Here is a 20590-nt window from a genome sequence, read left to right on the forward strand (position 1 = left end):
TAGGCTCTGTGCACACAAAAAACAATCATTTATGGGAAGGTAACTTTTCAAAATGAAAGACTCTCATTGTACTGAGACTTAAAAATATTTTTCCAAAGTGTTATGACACTCTGTATAATCAGTTATACAGAGTGAAGTAAGCCAGAAAGAAAAACACCAATACAGTATACTAACACATATATATGGAATTTAGAAAGATGGCAATGACGACCCTGTATGCAAGACAGCAAAAAAGACACAGATGTGTATAATGGACTTTTGGACTCAGAGGGAGAGGGAGAGGGTGGGATGATTTGGGAGAATGGCATTGTAACGTGTATACTATCATGTAAGAATCGAATCGCCAGTCTATGTCCAACGCAGGATACAGCATGCTTGGGGCTGGTGCACGGTGATGACCCAGAGAGATGTTATGGGGAGGGAGGTGGGGGGGGGGGTTCATGTTTGGGAACCATGTCAATGTATGGCAAAACCAATACAGTATTGTAAAGTAAAATAAAGTAAAAACAAAACAAAACAAAAAAACAACAAAGTGTTATGACAGTTCTGGCCTGACCATATAGGGAGGGACAAATAAACTTCCCTGCTCTATATGGGGGAGGAACTGGTGATGGAAATGTGACATCTTCTCAAGAAAGACAAAGAAGGTCTTCTCCCCTTCCCCATTTTTCCTTTGATTATTAAAGTGTAGCCACTAAGTTCTTGGGGGGGCGCAACATTTCTCACTCGCCTGCTTGTAAACCTCGCAAGTGTTTTATTCTAATAAATCACTTCTTATCTACTACCACTTTGCTCTCGTTGAATTCTTCTCTGCATGAAGACATAAAGAACTATGGTGCCAGAGCTCTTCGGAGCCCTGGAAATGACACCAATCAGTTTCAGTAATGCCCGATTGTCTCCCTTCTTGGAATCAGTATGATTTTGTCCTGGGAATAGAAGCACTGCGATTTTACCAAAGGGCTCTCTGTAAAGTGGAATCTGGGCAGAGTTAGGGAGACTGGGAGAAAGGAAGGCCAGCTGGGAGGCTCTGCAGTAATCTCAGCAAGCTGCTGCCTTCCAGCCTCTTCGAGGATCTCTTGTAAAGGGGGCAGCAGAGGATGAAATGGTTGGATGGCATCACCAACTCAATGAACATGAGTCTGAGCAAACTCTAGGAGATGGTGAAGGACAGGGAAGCCTGGCGTGCTGCAGTCCATGGGGTCACAAAAAGCTGGACACAACTGAGCGACTGAACAACAACAATGACAACAAGGGGTGCCTTCGTTCAGAATGCCCTCTGCAGCTGCAGGCATCCCTCGGAAACGACAAGCTTGTTTTTGTGACCTGGAGGGGCTTGAGAGTCACCTGAGGGCCATGAAGCAACTGAATACAGCAAAATGAATGAGCCATTTCATGGCTATTAAAAAAATCCACTTTTGTTTTTTTTCTGAAGTTTGTTGAGTGAATTAGCTCTCCAATATGCTGCCCCTCCCTGGAAACACAAAATCCCCAGGGGTTAGGAGGTGAGCTGGGAAGGACTAGAGCACAATGAGAATCCCTGCCTGTGTGGTTTGCTGTGTGTGTTTTAAAGGAGAGAAACATGAGCTGTTTTTGTTTGTTTTTTATTGGCAAATACTTATAGTGAAAAAGATCCAGATTGCGATGTCTCATCTTTTCAAAAAGGTACAAAGAATTTAATGCTTGAAAATGGCTTTCAGTATCTTTGGGAATCAAAAGTAGTCCTGTAGTCGGTATGTCCATTGGCTCATCTCTGACTCCCCTGAAATGAGAAAGAAAGCGGGGAGCATATCATACCCACTACACATAGAAGTATCCAGTAATGTAATTTTTGACTGTGTAACTCAGCTTATTTTCCCATAGTCTTGAGTCATAAAATCAGACATTAGTTTTAGAAAACACTTTGATTCTAAGATGTAATAAAACTGTATTTGATGCTGTGAAACATTTTAAAGTGTGCTTTTAAAGGAAAATAATACACTTTGGATAACTATTAAGGAGCTCGGCTATTCAAAATAAACTATAAAATGCAAATAAAAATGTACTTGGATTCTGTTTGTACTTTGGCACACACCTCGGAAATCTGCTATGGCAACAAGAATGGCAGCTGAACTGAGCAGGCCCCCTGGGACCCGGCACCAACACCGCACCCACTTTCCAGAACTTGCACTTGATCTGATGCAAACTAATGCTGAGGACACCTCAGCATCTACGTCTGAGCATTTGGAGGATGCTGATTTTAAGAATGAGCAGGTTGAAGTGGCATGGAGGGAGCAGAGAAGCAGGCAGAGGCAGACCCGATATGCCCTCAGAGGACACTTTGGGGCAGCATTTGGGGAGGGTGGAAGGAAGGAATCTGAAGCCTCATAAGTCAAGGTTTTAGAACTTGACTACCACTTCCTGGCTGGGTGGGCGATCTTGGACAAGTCATTTAACTCCTTCTTCATTTCCTTTCTCAATTAATGGGTATAAAAAACATTCCGGGTGGTACAGTGGATAAGAATCTGCCTGCTAAAGCAGGGGACATGGGTTTGATCCCTGGTCTTGGAAGTTTCCGCATGCCACAGGGCAGCTAAGCCTGGGTGCCACCACTCCTGAAGTCTGTGCTCTGAATAAGAGAATTCCCCACAGTGAGAAGCCCATGCAACACAATCAGAGAGTAGCTCCTCTTTACAACTAGAGCAACCTGCATGCAGCAATGCAGACCCAGCACAGCCAAAAATAAGATTAATTACTTTAAAAGTCCATTTTAAAAATCCCTTGCTTGTAGCAACTAGTAATAGGTGGGGACTAGAAATAATGGTTAGGAATATTGACTGGAACCAAATAGTTGACCGAGAAATGACAAATGGTAATATTACCAGGATACACAAGAAAGTAAATCAATAATAAAGGAAGAGGTTAGCTATCATTTATAGCTGAGGGAGTATCCTGTAACCTCGTTTTTGTTATTCAGTAAAGGTAATATCAAGGGATTTCTCTAAGTTATGAATATTGAAAGTCTGTGATATGGTAACCAGCTTCCAAGATTATGTCCTGTGCCTCATAGTCTTCATGGCTAGAGGGGGATGTGTAGTCTCTCCATATTGTAAGAGGACTGGCCTGTGTGGTTTATAGAATATGGCAGAAATAATGGAAGTCACTTCTGAGATTAGGTCATAAATACATTGTATCCATATGCAAATGAATGAGGTTGGATCTTTATCTCATACCATATGCAAATAATTTAGTAAAAAAATGGATCAAATACCTGAATATAAAAACTAGAACTATAAAACTCTCAGGAAAAACACAGGAAAATCTTTATGACCTTGGGTCACGCAATGGTTTCTTAACTGTGACATCAAAAACACACAGACACAAAAGAAAAAAGTGGATAAACTTGACGCCATCAAAACTAAAAATTTTCGTGTTTCAAGACCTAAGTCTTGGGATTTCCCTGGTAGTCCAGTGGCTAAGACTCCAAGGTTCCAATGCAGGGTGCCCAGGTTCAACCCCTGGTCAGGGAACTAGGTCCCATATGCCACAACTTAAAAAAGAAAAAAGATCCCTCATGCCACAGTGAAGGCTGACAATCCTGTGCGCCTCAACTAAGACTCAGCATATCCAAATACATAAATAAATACGTTTAAAAAAAAAGACCAAAGTCTTGATCAAGAAATGGAAAAGAAAAAAATTTTCTCCCACAAAATAGGAGGAAAAAATTTTGCAAATTGTATTTGATAAGGGTCTTGTATCTAGAATATATAAAGAACACATAGAGCTCAATAATAAAAAGACAAATAAATGTACAAAGGATCTGAACAGGCCTTTCTCCAAAAAAAATATACACACAGCCACTAAACACATGAAAAGATGATCAATATCACCGCCCATGAGGGAAATGCAAATAAAAAACACAATGAAATACCACTCTATCCTGACTAGGATGGCTGTATTAAAAAAGACAATAACAAGTGTTGGCACGGATGTGAAGAAACCCAGCCTTTTATATGTTGCTGTATGTACTGGGAACGTAAAACAGTATGATTACTTTGAGAAGCAGTTTGGCAGTTTTTCAAAACGTTAAACACTGACTTATCATATAACAGCAATTCCATTCCTAGGTATACGCCTAAGAGACGTAAAAATACATGTGGACACAAATACTTGTACATGAATATTCATAGTGGTATTACTCATAACAGCCAGACAGTGGAAACAACCCAAATGTCTATCAATTGATAAATGGATGAATAAAATGTGGTCTGTCCACATAATGGAATATTATTCAGCACTAGAAAGGAGTGAAGTACTGATACATGCTACCAAAAGGATGCTCTTTGAAAACATGCTAAGAGAAAGAAGCCAACCGTGAAATATCACACTGTATGACCACACTTATATGAAAAGTTCAGAATAGGTAAATTCCTACAGAGAGAAAGTAGATTACTTGTTGTTTAGAGCTGGGAGGCTTAGAGAGAAATAGTTATGGGGTTTCTTCTGGGGGTAATGGAAATTTTCTAAAATTGATCGTGGTGATGGTTGCACAACTTTGTGAATATCCCCAAAATATTCACATACTACACACCCAAGTACTTAATAGCCAGCTTAAAAAATAGAATATTACCAAGAATATTACTCACCCCAGTGGAATTGCCTTCTCTCCTCCCAAAGGAACCTGAATTTTCTGTTAATCCTTCCTCCACTTTTCTTTCCATCTATTGTTTTCTAAGGTTTCAGGTTGTTTGCTTGTTTGGGCCATAGTGGCCAACATGTTTGCAGTGGGCAGGACTTTAGACCAGACTAACCAATTTTCAGTTTCCTGGGTGAAAAACCCAGACAAAAAAATTTTAATACCCATCTTCCTTCTCCCATGACCACCCTAAGTAACTTGGACTCTGGGTGGCATGGCTGTGCCTTGAATGCCGTTAGTCGTGGACCATTAAAAACCAAAGAGACTTTAAATATTATCTAGCCTGAAGATGGTGGACTTCCCCGACGGCTCAGCAGTAAGGAATCCGCCTGCCATGCAGGAGACGCAGGAGATGTGGGCTCAATTCCTGGGCCGGAAAGATTGCCTGGAGGAAGAAATGTCAACCCAGCCCACTATTCTTGTCTGGAAAAAAATCTATGGACAGAGGAGCCTGGCAGGCTGCAGTCCTTGGGGTCTCTAAGAGTTGGACATGATTAAACACAGCACAGCAGCAGAAGCAGCCCAAAGATGATAAATACCTGCAGGAGGCTGCCACTCCAATGCTCATGCAGACCTCTAATCAGGCAGGGTGTTTTTTCATACTGACCTGTCTTGACCCCAGGGAACAGATGGTGGCCATCACTACCATCAACCAGCCACAGAAAGGGGACTAACATTTATAGACCCTTACTATATGGCAGGGACTGTGCCAAATGCTTCCCACTTTATCTTATTTAATCACCACCGTTCTCTAAGCACTGGTATCTCCATTTAGGGATGAGGAAGCATCACTCAGAGATCACTGAGTCACCTGTCCATGCAGTTAGCAAATGTCGGGATAGAGATTCAAACTCATGCAGCTGGGGAGCTGGGTGGAACCTGCCCACCCCTGCCCCTCTCCCCCCACCTCCACCCCAGAGAGTAACATAAATTAATCACAGTGAAAACATGCCTTGAGACCCTACAGAAGTCCACCTCAGTCAGACACCTGAAGGGAGCTACCAAGTAGATCCTCACCTGAGAGAGCACAGCCTCTCTCTAGGCAGACATTAGTCCACAGCAGTGGGATTCTCCAACCCTCATCCCTGGAGGTGATGAGAAAAAGGAGGGAGAAGGGAAGTAATGTGCCCTTGGGGATCAGCATCCTGGAGCTGACGCCCCTGCAGGGAGGTCACCGAAAGAGACCTCTTCTTTCCTGCTCTGTCCAACTGCAGGCTCAACTCTCTGAGGGCTCACAGACAGAGGCTTCGAAAGTTCTAGGTTAGAGACTCAACTCTAGATGGGCCACGCCCAGGGCCTAGTTCCCATAGCCCTCATCTGATAGGAACCCCCAGGAGGCCCATGGGCGCCCATGGGTGGCGCCCAGGTGGGGCCCACCCTGGAGCGATTACTTGGGCACAGTCATGCTACAGGCACACACATCACTTGAGGGAACTGAATTCTGGCTCCGAACAAAGGAGGGGCCGGTGGGCAGCCCAGAGGGACTTCTGCCGTTCCTGCAGGAAATGCTTCAGCCTCCAGGGCTGGTGGAAGCTGTGTGGAACCAAATTAAAAACAAACACCTAAAAATGCTGTTTTTAAGTTGGACAGAAAGAGACTCAGAGTGATGAGTACAGAACAGAAACGGCTCACGGCAACTGAAATGGGAGGGACTGAAGCACAGTAGCCCTGGACTTCACTCCACATCTCAAAGTCTTGAGTCAGACCCTGATGTTTGAGCTGTCTGTTGACTTCCTGAAGCCTAATTACAGCCTGGGGACCCATATGTTCCTCTGGGTAATGCACGCAGCCCCGATGACACCCCCTCCCCACCCCACCTTGCCACATGTGGCGTGAAACAGGAGACCAGGCACAACAGGAAAGGGTCGTCCAGGTCCCCGACATGCCTTCTGAGCCGGTGCCAGCCTGACGTCGCCACAATTTCCGACTCTCACTGGCGCCATCCCCGGCTCTGTGCCCTCTTTATCCCAAGTGAAAGGGACGGTTGTGTCGCTTGGTGCCCTGGTTCCCCGGCATATTTACTCTTCTTTGTAGAGGATATTTCAAGCCTGTCCTCTTTCCCACAGTATCTAGGACAAAGCTCCCCTCACAGATGGAGAGAGGCCTGTGGGTCTTGCTCCGGTTCCGCGCCTTGTCCCAGGATAAACAGTTCTCCCCTCAGCTTTATGAATTATTTCCTTAGTCTTACTTAACTTAGAAACTGTTTTTAATTGACCTGATGTCTCATGATCTATTGATAAAAGCACCACTTAAAGTGTCCCAGGTGCGTGTAAATCACTGTTAATTTGATGTTAAATCTAGGCCTTGGCAGAGATTAGATTCAAACTCAGATTTTTACTTAGATTCTATGGCTCTTTCCTTTATGCCTTTCTGCTTCCCCTAAGAAGGAGACAGAGGAGAAGAAGGATGTGGGGAAGGGAAGGGAGGTAGAGGTGGTCTCTGGTTGCAAGTGACAGAAACTGACATCCAAGGGAATTTTTTAGAGGGGCACCAGGTGGCTTTCAGAATCCAGTGACATGTCCAAGAACAGGACTTTGAAAGGGACATGAACTAGAGTCTGTCTGGGGTCTGTGCAGGAGAAACTAATTAATAGCTGCCTTGGGGCACTGCCTTGGGGATAAATTTGCTCTAACAATTTCTGTCTCACTTTGAGGAACTGTCAAAGTCCCAGGATACAGCCTGACTGGTTGTATCAGCACCATTTGTGTGTCCTAAGCCAGGACTGAGAAGAGCCCCAATACGGTACCAGTGTAGGGGCAGGGCACAGATAAACATTTAGCTCTCTATGTGCTGTCAGCAAATGAAGTCAGATGGATGCTGAGTGCCCAAACAACAAATAAACTACTATGCCAAAATTTCCAGGTGTGGGGGACTACGATCCTGGCCACTCCAAACTGGATTAGGGCTGGGGCAGGGCCCTGCCCACTGAGTCTTACTCTTGCCACTGGGGCGGCCACCATCATTACCACCATCTCCTTCTATCCTCCAAACCTGGCTGCTGGGAGGGAGTGTTTCTTCTCTCAGGAATTAGTCCTCATTCGAAAACTTAACATCCGGAGCTAAGGCTGAAGACCAATCAGCTGCTCACAGTCAACAGTGTAGACACAACTGTCTTATAAAGACCACTCAGTCATAATGCAGTGGTCTTTATCCTCAAACAGCTTGAATTGGACATCTAACACCACTTACCAGCTATGATACTCTGAGAAAATACCCATCTGCTCTCTGAGCCTCAGTTTGCTCAGCTGTAAAATGGGGAGATATACCATGTACTCTGTTTCAGTCTACATGTCGTTCTAGCAAATGAAGTAAAAACGGTCAGAATTTGTAAGCTGTGAGCTATACACAGATACAAAGAGGCATTTCTATAATTTTCATTATTATCAAGAGAAGCCAGGCCACTCGGATAAGTGGACAGAGCAGGAAATGCAGCTAGAAACCGCAATAACTGAGGGGAGGTTTTGAGGAGTGGAGGGTGGGAGCCTGGAGCGCAGTCATCTAGACCGTCAGATTCTTCTCAAGGTCAAGTGCTGCAGATAGGTGAGGTTTCGCTAGACTCCATCACATATCCCAAGGCCAAATGGCCTGCAGGCAGACTTACAAATTCCAACAGTCATTTTAGAAGCTCTGATTTAAGCTCTCTGTCCTTTGTTGAGAACCCAAGTGCTAAAGCCTTCATGGCAATTAAACTTCTTGAGGTTGAGCATTAACAAAGCTGGGTTGCCTGCAGACTCCCTTCCTTGCCTCTCATCCTCCCTTCCTCCCCTTGGCATCGGGCAAGGCTGGAACCCAATAAAATGCTCCCTTTCCCATCGCCTGCCTGGATCTCGCTGGCCAGGCTTCCTGCAGCTGCGCTCCAAGATCAGCATTTCAGTCATCGCTCCCTAATAGCTTCATCGCTCCCTACTCCAGGGGGACGTGAATCCCTCCCCTCGCTCGCACGCCCCACTTCAAACCATCTGCACACACTACAGGATGCTTGCCACCTGACATCTTGAGGTTCAAAGCTGTCCAAACCCTTCAAAATCTCACTGCTTGTGCTATGCATGCCCTCAGAGCATGAGACAGAAAGCAGCCTCTCATCTCATCTTAAATGTTCCATACAGATTCTAGGGACCTGGTCTGTCACAAGATGGGCTTGGTCTAACATCAGACATTTTTTTTTTTTTTTTTTACTATTTTCTCATTGATTTCCAAATCCTTGTCCCTTAGCGAGTATTCCAGATCCCTTCTTAAAATCCTATTCCCACTCATGTCTTTATTGCTTACTTAATTCCCAGAGGCTTCCTGAGGTTATGGACTGTTTTATTTTTGGCTGTATCCCTAACACCCAGGGCAGTACCTGCCCCATCAGAAGTGCTCAGTACATGCTTGTGAAGTGAGGGCCCGCCTGCATGGATAAGCCCTCTGACACTGCTGTGACAGGCAGTATCTCCGGTAGAAACTAAGCATTGTGAAGGCAGAATTCTGATAAGGGTTCTGTTAACCTGGTGGTCTCACTCTGGGAGTTAGAATCTTGTTTGGACATCACAGCTGCTGCTGCTGCTGCTGCTGCTAAGTCACTTCAGTTGTGTTTGACTCTGTGCGACCCCATAGACGGCAGCCCACCAGGCTCCCCCGTCCCTGGGATTCTCCAGGCAAGAACACTGGAGTGGGTTGCCATTTCCTTCTCCAATGCATGAAAGTGAAAAGTGAAAGTGAAGGCACTCAGTCGCGTCCGACTTGCAGCGACCCCATGGACTGCAGCCCACCAGGCTCCCCTGTCCATGGGATTTTCCAGGCAAGATTACCGGAGTGGGGTGCCATTGCCTTCTCCCTTGGACATCACTAGGGGAACCTCTATTACAGGTTTATAATTATAATGACATCCAATAGCATTTTTACTGTAGAACTTCTAAAGAGAGCAAAGGAATTGGTTGAGACCATCTGAAACTTCACTCTGAAATGAGAATCACAGACTGCTCACTGAAAAGTAAACTTAAGCCTAATTACGTATTGTGAACTATACAGCGATACTGTGGGATTCTGACGTTAATTTCCAGTCACTCCTCGCCAAGGATTGGGGAAAATCCTTAGCTGAGTACCATTGAGGAAACGTCCCTGTTTTCAGCTGGTCTGGGTTTACTGTCTGTGTACCATTCACGGAGCCTCTCCCTTCAGCTTCCAGGCTGCTTCTGCCCCTCACTGTGTGGTCTGGGGAAGTCCCACTCCCTGCAGCAGGATCACGACTTGCGTCACTGCAGAGACTTCTTATATTCTGTTTGAAATCCTACACAATCCAGATTTTAAATTAAAAAGCGGAAAGTGGAAAGATTTGGATAGAGGTTCACAGAATGCCATCACTGAAAAAGACACGAAGCATCACTGAGTCCAAGGATCACATGGCTTTCTTCCTCAGGTGTCTTGCCAAGCAGTGCCGTGCCCAGGCTTTGCCAGAAAGAACGCAGCGGCCATTTGGTGGTCTAACCACAGGCAGAGGATGAGAGTGACACTGTGACGTATCTGGCTCCTGGCAGAAAGTGAGGGGAGTCACGCGGGGGAAGGGAGGGCAGGACTCACAAATAGCCCTGGTGTTTCAGGAAAGTGAAGACCCGGTGGCAGAAACAGTATCCTTTTATTCAGTATCAATTGACACTCACAATCACTGTCATTCCAACAAGACTAGTAGCACAGAGAAAAATAGTGGCCTGAATGCCACCTGGCTGGCATGGAGCAAAACAGTCTCAAGTCCAAACTCCTGTCAAACAGCTAAAGCAGCAGCTCGGCTGATTTTCAGCTCGTGAGTGTTGGCGGGAGCCCAAGGCAATGGCAGAGCAGCGAAGACCCTCCTCCCTTGGACCAGGTGCATCCAACTTCATGGAGCAGACATGTCAGGAGAATCTCTGCTCTAAACTGATTTCTGCAGGCCTTCTCTCAGGTTCAGGAGAAGGCAAGTTGCCATCCCATGAAGGAGAGCAAATCAGCTTGCATCTGGGGACACAAAATGCTGGGGACATTTAAAAAGTTGTAATTTAAAGAAAAGTGGATAACGCTTTGATGAGATACAAACACACACACACATACGAGCCAGAAAGAGAGCTATAAATTACTGCTCATCAATTACTGCTCATCAAGAAGAATAAACCAATGGGATTATAAAGGGGATAATACAACCTGTAAATCGTCTGGTGCTCTGAATTTCTGATAGAAGTGAAACACAAAATTCGTAAGTTTAAAATTCCAAACCTAAAATTAGAATGTTCAGCTGTAGAGACTGCGTAAATGAAGGATTACGTACTTAATGAGTGTTATGCACCTGTTAAATATCATGATTATTAAGAATGAAGAAGCACGGGAAGATGCTTGTGATGACTTCAAGTGAAACCACAAATTTTTAAACTTGGGAAATGTGTTTACAACTAGGAGGAAAAGTGTTTCCCTGGAAAAAGCCCTCTTTATTCTTTTATAGAGTAAGAAAGGGTTAATGTTACAGATTATGTAGTTTCATACATTATTACAGCTCTCTCCTGTTTTCATCTGTCCATCAGGCATCAAAATAATTACAATATTTGTGCTCAAGAGCTGTAACCATGGGTGGTTTTCCTTTTGTTAGTTTTACTACATCATTCCTCCTAGTTTATTGCAGCAATATTAGAAAAGTGATAAAAGTGAAATAAAAACATTTATAATTCTACCCTGGAGAGAGAACACTTTGGTGTTTTCCTTTCTAGGTATTTTCATATACAGATAGATTCACAAGCACATTTATTGTGTAAAATTAGAGTCATCCTCTACATCTGGTGAGCATCTATAACCACTGACCTCACACTGGCTAGTACCATTGTTGCAATGGGGAAGCCTCCTCCCTCCTTTGGGTGGAAGTTCATGGTCAGACAGATGACAGAATATTTTGTAACCCGATCAAGTCCTGCATGGTGCTTTACAAAATGTTAAACCTGAAATTGAAATAATGTGTAATCTTCTCATTTTCTACAGACGTAGCCCCTCCCCTGATAATCTGATGAGCAATTTGCTTTTGTCCTAGAAAAAAACAGCAAAGGGCAGGACGGCTCATCAAATCCCATGCCCTTGCCAAATGGTGTGTGGAAAAGAAAATGTCAAGTGGTCCTGCTAGAGGCACCCGACCAAGAACGGCACCCCCAGGGAGGAAGAGAGGGTGCCTGCCAGGTCCCCCCAACCTCCCGGTGCCCAGACATCATCCACCCTCTCCATGCCTGGGCTGTGTGTCCCCCGCACCGCCCCCCGCCACGGGGGAGGGAGGCTCTAAAGCGCTTGGATGCTGCTATCACAGAAACGGGAAAGTCACGGTGAAGACACTGGTGAGGAGCTGCCACTCCCCCTGTGTTTGCAAGGCATTCAGCCTCTGGGGCTGTGAGCTGCTAGAGGCTTCTTCCTGCTCATGCTGTTTATTTGCTAAATCAGGTCCTACTCTTTTGAGACCCCATGAACTATAGCTCACCAGGCTCCTCTGTTCATGGGATTTCCCAGGCAAGAATACTGGAGTGGGTTGCCATTTCCTTCTCCAGAGGATCTTCCTGACTCAGGGATGGAACCCTTGTCTCTTGCATTGTAGGCAGATTCTTTTCCACTGAACCACCTGGGAAGCCATTTGTTTCCTGGAGCAGCCGAAAGTTAAGTACCACAAGCCAACAAAAACAGGAATTTCTCGTCTCACTATTCTGGAAGTTGGAAATCCAGGTGCGAAGCTTCTAGGGGAGGATGCTTCCTTGCCTCCTGCTCCTGGAAGCCCCAGCTGTCCCCTGGCTTATGGCAGCGCACCTCCGAGCTCTGCCTCTGTCTTCACGCGGCTGTCTTCCCTCTGCCCATGTCTTCACAGGACGTTCTCCAGAGTGTGCCTCTCAGTCTCTCGTGCTGTAAGGACATCTGTCAAAATGCATCAGGACCCACCCTAATGACCGCATCTTAACCTGTTTATGTCTGCACAGACCCTGTATCCCAATGTTACTGAGTCCAAGCTCGCTCTGCTCACCGCAGGACACCGAGGGACGAGGCGCTGGTGCAAAGAATACGACCAATGGCAGTCTAATGTCTCAAAATAACCATATGATCAGGGTCTGGGTGCCAGGTTCTTTTATAGATCAGAGATGGGGGGAGGTGAGGAAACGATGTAAAAAGGCCATTCGTCTTGCATATGTCTCCTCGAAAGGTCAGTCTAAGGCAGAGGATGTTTTAACTTCTTCCTGTCAGCTACAGGTGGACAGGGTCCTGAACAAAGGCACTTTAGATTAACAGTCAGGCAGAGGGGCAAGATTCTCTGAGGCAGGCCATTCTGTGCTGACAAAGGTTGTATTGTCAAAGGTATGGTTTCTTCAGTAGTTATATACGGACGTAAAGAAGGCTGAGTGCCAAAGAACTGATGCTTTTGAACTGTGGTGCTGGAGAAGACTCTTGAGAGTCCCTTGGACAGTAAGGAGATCAAACCAGTCAATCCTAAAGGTAATCAACACTGAATATTCATTGGAAGGTCTGATGCTGGAGCTGAAGTTCCAATACTTCAGCTACCTGATATGAAGAGTTGATTCATTGGAAAAGACCCTGATGTTGGGAAAGACTGGGCAGAAGGAGAAGGGGGTGACAGGATGAGATGGTTGGATGGCATTGTTGACTCAGTGGACATGAGTTTGAGCAAACTCCCAGAGATAGTGAAGGATAGGGAAGCCCGGTGTGCTGCAGTCCACAGGGTCACAGAGTCAGACATAACTGAGCAACTGAACAATAGAACACCAACAATATAACAAAAGCCATAAAAAGTAAGTCAAAGAAACAGTTTCAACATGAATTGACTTTTCCCTGCAGCACCAATAAGGAGACTGGGGTTTAGAACCATGACATTTCTTTTTTAGGGACCAACTGTATCCATCCTCTTTCACTCTTTAGGTATACCTGGAATGAGTTATTAAATAAATAAGACAGGTTGAGTATCTAACATTCCTACAACTCTGCTTCCTAATACACCTCTTATAACACTCAAAATCTTTTTGGTATCTTTATGACAATTATAGCTTTGGAAAGGTCGTTCAACTTCTCTGGGGCTTGTGCTATGCTTAGTCCCTCGGTCGTGTATGATTCTTTGCGATCCCATGGACTGTAGCCCTCCAGGCTCCTCTGTCCATGGGGATTCTCCAGGCAAGAATACTGGAGTGGGTAGCTTATCCTTTCTCCAGGGCAACTTCCCAACCCAGGAATCGAACTGGGGTCTCCTGCATTGCAGGCAGATTCTTTGCCAGCTGAGCTACCACTTAATGAGCTAATGCATTGCCTTTGAAGGTGTCAGCCTTGACACTGGTGGGAACTAAGTGTTGTTTTGACGACTATGAATGACCCAGGAATGCCAGTCTTTCTCCTAACTTCTGCAGGTGACTCACATATGTGGCTTCTCAGGTACAGTTAAAGGCTACTTACCAGGAATTCTAAAAAATTTGGTATTCATAAGCCAAAATTAGTGTCCACAGGGTTCACCAAGGATTCAAATTTGTTTTTCCATGCTATATACAGGCAGGATTCCTCCAGATTTTGGAAGGAGACTTTTTAGTTAGTTGCTTGGCATTTGTTTTGAGTTGTTGTGGTTTCCAATAGCTGTTATTCATACATTTTATTTATAAATTGCTATTGGTTTTATGCCCTCATCATCCATTTTAGTCTGATAAGAGACTCTGGGTTTTTCCTGTGGTGAGTATTTGGGTCCTATAAATTGTTCATCATTAATGAATGTAATTAAGGAAGTAATCCCATACAGATCCCAATTGCTTGAAGAGATGGAGGTACAGTCCCTTATGGTTTGCTTGGATTGTAGAGTTGACCATCCATTCCAGTCTGCCCAGGACTGAGAGAGTTGCCAGGATGTGGAACTTCCATTGCTAAAATTGGGAAAATCTGGGCAGCCTGGCACCACTGGTCTCACGCTCACGTAGGGACACTGGCTCAGTGGCTTGCTTGCCTGTGGTTTTATGCTACTCTAGTAACTTGCATCTCACAGTTGAGGTTAGTGTAATAAAATGAAGTAGGGTTATTTTTGAGACTGGAGAGCACTCACAATGTGAAGCCCAGTGTCCGTCAGGCCCCTTCTCCTTTAACACAGATGGGAAGCGAGCCCAGTGTCCCAGGTTCAGCCAGTTCAGTGCAGCAAATTCAGTGGGCTCCTCTGTGATTCTCACTGCCCTCCCTAGAAGCTCATTGCCCTAATTATGCAAGGGAGGCATGGAACAAATAGGCATGAACTGGGCGTTCTTTGGAGTTGCCCATGGGGGTATAGTCAAAAAAGTTTAGGGCCCCTGGTTAAGGGACACAGAGTGACGCTGCTCTTGCTGCCACCCCTCCGTAGCCTCGGGCTGCAGACCCACCGTGACTTAGCTCGAGGCTCTCGACAAATGCAGAGGGAGGTCCGCAGCCTTGTGAAGCTTCCCTGCAGGTGTGACCGAGAATCACCCAAAGCAAGGGTAATTCTTGCCACCTTAGGAAGATTTTGATACTTAGCCTCCTTGGAGAGTGTCCAGTACAGATCCCCGGTTTTATGGGAAGCGGGGAGCGGGGAGAGAGCTGCTATTTATTGATGTCTCACCTTCGGCATGGCAGAGCTCAGATAAGGGGCTTTTTGCTTCTGACTTAATCTACTTTCATCCTCACAGCAGCTCTATGAAGTGCGATTGACCTGACTTTGTAGATGAGGAATCTACTTTCTTGGCCCAATGTACGTCAAACCCTGGGGTCACAAAGGACCCAGTGTTCCACTCGCTTGAGCAGAGATTGCTCTCAAACTGTAAAAGAAGCAGAAGACTCAAAAAGCCCAAACAAACAAGAGGTTGACAATATAAAAATAAAACCAACACATACTCAGCCTGGCATGAAAGCTGCTGAGGGGGCCGTCCTTATAACTCGCTGCCTACGCTCGCTTCACCCCAAGCCCTGGGCAGCTCCTCCCCCACTGTCTCGGTTGCACTTAGGGCTTCCTTGGCTCCTGGGGCATCGTGGCCACCATAAAAGGTGGCTGCTCCCCCCTCCAACATACATCTCTTCTCAGTTTGGAATGTCTTTTCAAATACAAATATTTTTCTGCCCTACATTTCTGGAGGACGTGTCCTTAAGTGCGGGTAGGCGACTGTGTTGTGACCTGGTGCCTGCTCAGCTACAAGGTTTTTCTGTCCCCCTGTCAGGGGACAGATATTCAGCATTCCAGACAGGGCTAGTGGTGGGACTGCTATTTATTTAGCTGCTAATCCCACTTATGTGAAATTAATTTACTCTACCACTATAACTCACCTTGCTTCCTGCCTTGAAGGGCTCCTGTAATTTATACCTAACTGCTTCTCTGTGCCCTGCTTCCTGGGCTGAGGCTTGGGAGCTGGGTCTTGGGGTGACTCATGTTAGGAGGTGGTTTATACAGGAGAGAGGTTTTCTCATTATAGACTGAGGAGGGTTAGTGGTGTTGATTTTTTTTTCTCCCAATAAATGGTTCCCCTTTAGGCCACCCCTTTCCAAGGAAGTTTGTTTACTATTATTAAACTTCCCAACTCCAAATACAGGCTGCTCCAGTTTAGACAGTGTGCAGATGACTCTCCACCTTTTCTAGGACAAACCCAGCCCCTGGGTTCTCACCCACCTCCATCCTTGATGAAATGCAAGTTGGTTGCACCATCCCAAAACAGGTGCTCAACGATTGGTGCATCTGGGCTGCTCCTGGAATAAAGGGCTTATGGGCCCACTACTTACCAGGTTTTACAAACATCTCTACAAAGTAGGGGATTCCCATTAAAGCTTCCCAAATAAAGGTCCCCTGGCCAGGGTCTCTCCCTTTTCTTGTGGCAGGGGTGAGCAGGAAGCATTGGCATTGAGGCTGCTGGTGACAGGTCTCTTCCATAGAGACCAGAAGGATCCCTGCTGGCCTCCTGTGTACACCCCCACATTGAGCTCCTGCTCTGAGCAGACAGCGGGGGTAGTGGTCTGAAGATCTGGTTCTAACCTTCTAGAGACACTGTCCTATTCCTAACTCACTTCCATTTCAGTTGGATGCCTTTGAAGAAGCCAAGAAAAGGCAGCCTCAGAGGTCTGCCAACACGGTGAATGCGGTCCCTTAAACAAATGAAGGGACTGGTGACGTTCCAACTCATATACAATCCCCAGTGTCTTCTCGGAAAAACCCTATGTTGGCTGTAGAACGAAGCCAGCCTTCAGTCAGGTTTGAGCCTTTTGTCCTGCCTATTTCCCATCCTTGTGTGTATGTGTGTGTGTGTTCTCAGTTGCTCAGTTGTGTCCAACTTTTTGTGACCCCATGGACTGTAGCCCACCAGGCTCCCTCTGTTCATGGGATTTCCCAGGCAAGAAAACAGGAATGGTTACCATTTCCGATTCCAGGTGATTATCCCAATCCAGGGATTGAACTTGCGTCTCTTGTATCTCCTGCAAGCAGATTCTTTGCCGCTGAGCTGTCAGGAAAGCCATATGTTTTAGTACACACACCAATTTAAAAGCACATTCAAAATTATCCTGAGCTCTCTGCCCATTGCTAACTCCCTGCCTTTGCTGCGTGGTGCCCTGGAGGAACTAGAAAGCCCTCTTCATCCTTTACACCCAGCAAGTCTGGAGTGATCTTGCTCTAGCTCTGGAAGCCTCAGCTGGAAGAAATACTCTGTGACCCTATGCATTCCCAGGCAGTTCGTCCCTCCCTCAGGTTCCACAAGTATGCTCTGTAAAGGTTCATCTGGCCCTGGAGATGTTAATCCTGACATATGTGTTCTCTGCCTCCCCCAACGATCCTGTGGATGCTGTGAGACGAGGGACTTCACGTTCATGTAGAACCCCTCACCGCAGAAGGCCAGTAATGAATGGGACTTGATGATAACACAACCGGTTATCTACTAGTTGGATCCAGAGTGTAGCTTCTTGCTTTGAAAGTGAGTTTTGGTGTCTGAAAGACCTCACTGCTAATCTCAACTGTGTCAACTCTGAGCTTTATGACCTTCAGCAAGCTATTTAACCTCATTGGGCTATTTCTCACCCGTGAAAACAGACACTCAGGGTAATTGGCTTCTTGGTTTGTTGTGAATTTAAACAAAGTAACACATGTGAAAGGCATGGCTGGTGCCTTGGCTGGCACTGAATCAGGTCTCAATAAACAGCAGCCATTATTATTACCTGATTCTTTTTTGGTCTGGTGCCCAGGTATCCCTGCTCCAGTAAGACTCAACAAATAGTGAATTAATGGAGATCTTGGTTTTAGGGGAGGCATGGTAGAGGCAACATTGAAGTGAGGCTTGGAGATCCATTAAGGAGAGAAATTAGAGGTAAACCCAACCCTATTTCTGAACCACCTGCAGTCAGACTAGTTCTTAGCTGATTCTCCAGATATTGCAGTGTTTTTCCAGAGGCAGGTGAAGAGTGATTGTATGTGACTCTGAAGATCTGTATTTGTCACCTGACCTTGAGAGTAACAAACAGACCCTGAGGAAGGTAGCTCTGATTACAGTCATGGACTTGGAAGAGCTCTTTCAAGGCAGATTGATTCATTGGACCCGAAATACAGCTCAACAGCCCACACACAGACTCCATCTTTGGCAAACTGCCCTGCCTACTTCTTTCTCTCTTGCCCTGATAAATTGATCTGTGTGTGTGAGTTGGTGCTTTATTGTTGAGGGGTGTGTGTGTGTGTGTGTGTGTGCGTGCGCGCTGCTGGTGTGTGTGTGTGTGTGTGTGTGTGTGTGCGTGCGCACTGCTGTCCCAGGATGGAAGCTCCTGGCTGGGGGGCCCTCTGTCTGAGCGATTTTCAACCCTGACACTAGAAGTTCTCCTATTCCATTTCTTCATGTAGTGGCTTTGATTGCATTCCTCTTGTGGGCCCAGAACGTTCCAGAGTGCCTCTCAGGCTGTCTGAACCTTCTGGCTCTGAGTGCAGTAACATGTCATTTTGCAAGGCAGGAAGAAATCTAGTCTCTGCTGCGTGCCTTGCACCAGGGAAAAGATCATTATCCCCATTAGTCAAAAGAAACTGAAGCTCAGAGGCGTTTCTGAGAAATGACCTCAGTGATGGCAGACTCCAGGCTTAGCCCTGCGGCACACAGAGGACCAGTTGTTAGCGCTTTAGCGCTGCGGCATGCGGTTCTAGTTGTTCATGCTCATTGCTGAACAGGACTCCCTTGTATGAATATGCTATAACTTGCTTATATGTTGATGGGCACTGAGTTGCCACCAGTTTGGAGGTATCACAAATAGTGCTGCTATGAGCAGTGTATTATGTCTTTTGGTGAATGCTTGTAAGCACTTTTGTCTGATATATACTTGGGAGTGTCACTGTTGGGTTGTAGGGTGGGTGTGTTTCTATGGGCTGTGTTTATATACAGAATCTTCACATCCCCTCTGTGAGGAAGGCATTGTCAGCCCCTTTATGCATGCCCGCCTTTGAGCCAGACCTGTACTTCCTCCAGAGCTCCTGAGAGATCAGGCAGAAGCAAAGGCCCAGTGGAGGAAGTGTAGGTCTGGTTCTAATGCTTTTTCACTATTGACAACCCTCTTTATTACTTTTTCTTAAGAGACTCATTATTTTGGAGACTCGTTATTTCTACATAGCAAGCTACCAAGTAAATGTCACTTGCTCACTATCTGATCTGGAACCAGAGATCAAATTCCCAACATCCACTGGATCATCAAAAAAGTAAGAGAGTTCCAGAAAAACATCTATTTCTGCCTTATTGACTATGCCAAAACCTTTAACTATGTGGATCACAATAAACTGTGGAAAATTTTGTAAGAGCTGGGAATACCAGACCACCTGATCTGCCTCTTGAGAAACCTGTATGCAGGTCAGGAAGCAACAGTTAGAACTGGACATGGAACAACAGACTGGTCTCCAATTGAGAAAGGAGTACATCAAGGCTGTACATTGTTGCCCTGCTTATTTAACTATATGCAGAGTACATCATGAGAAACGCTGGGCTGGAGGAACCACAAGCTGGAATCAAGATTGCCGGGAGAAACATCAATAATCTCAGATATGAAGATGACACTACCCTTATGGCAGAAAGTGAAGAAGAACCAAAGAGCCTCTTGATGAAAGTGAAAGAGGAGAATGAAAAAGTTTGCTTAAACCTCAACATTCAGAACACTAAGATCATGGCATCTAGCCTCATCACTTCATGGCAAATAGATGGGGAAACAGTGGAAACAGTGGCTGACTTTAATTTCAGGGGCTCCAAAATCACTATAGATGGTGACTGTAGCCATGAAATTAAAAGACGCTTACTCCTTGGAAGGAAAGTTATGACCAACCTAGACAACATATTAAAAAGCAGAGACATTACTTTGTCAACGAAGGTCCATCTAGTCAAGGCTATGGTTTTTCCAGTAGTCAGGTATGGATGTGAGAGTTGTACTATAAAGAAAGCTGAGCGCCAAAGAACTGATACTTTTGAACTGTGGTGTTAGAGAAGACTCCTGAGAGTCGCTTGGACTGCAAGGAGATCCAACCAGTCCATTCTAAATGAGATCAGTCCTGGGTGTTCATTGGAAGGACTGATGTTGAAGCTGAAAGTCCAATACTTTGGCCATCTGATGCAAAGAACTGACTCATTTGATAAGACCCTGATGCTGGGAAAGATTGAGGGCAGGAGGAGAAGGGGACGACAGAGGATGAGATGGTTGGATGGCATCACTGACTCAATGGACATGAGTTTGGGTAGACTCCGGGAGTTGGTGATGGACAGGGAGGCCTGGTGTGCTGCAGTCCATGGGGTCACAAAGAGTCGAACACTACTGAGCGACTGAACTGAACTGAACTGAAGATAGGTCACATGTAAGTAGAAAAGAACACTTTCTAAGCGGTCACCATGTGGCCAGAAAGACTTCAGGCTATTGCTGACATATGAGTGTCTCAGGTCTTTCCCCTTTGTCTGCTTCTGTTCTTCTCCATCT

At 45.6% G+C, this 20590-nt stretch overlaps 1 protein-coding gene across 13 annotated transcripts in view; it reads right to left on the reverse strand.

Moving 5' to 3' along the window:
- Positions 1-1585: 1585 nt before the first annotated feature.
- PYROXD2 (pyridine nucleotide-disulphide oxidoreductase domain 2) overlaps positions 1586-20590 on the reverse strand; it is a 48180-nt gene continuing 29175 nt past the window's right edge. For 2 of the 13 annotated variants that reach the window (XM_042238929.1, XM_042238923.1), the window contains 2 exons: positions 17027-17112; positions 1586-1759 (listed from right to left, as the gene is read on the reverse strand). In XM_042238929.1, the coding sequence (XP_042094863.1) occupies positions 17046-17112 (67 nt within the window). In that variant the 3' untranslated portion in view covers positions 1586-1759; positions 17027-17045. Of the gene's footprint in view, positions 1760-10267; positions 17113-20590 lie in introns of those variants that run through there. The other 11 variants (XM_042238928.1, XM_042238921.1, XM_042238927.1 and 8 more) reach the window with 8 other exon arrangements.

The sequence above is a fragment of the Ovis aries genome, chromosome 22 (assembly GCF_016772045.2).
Source record: "Ovis aries strain OAR_USU_Benz2616 breed Rambouillet chromosome 22, ARS-UI_Ramb_v3.0, whole genome shotgun sequence".
Classification (NCBI taxonomy): domain Eukaryota; kingdom Metazoa; phylum Chordata; class Mammalia; order Artiodactyla; family Bovidae; genus Ovis; species Ovis aries.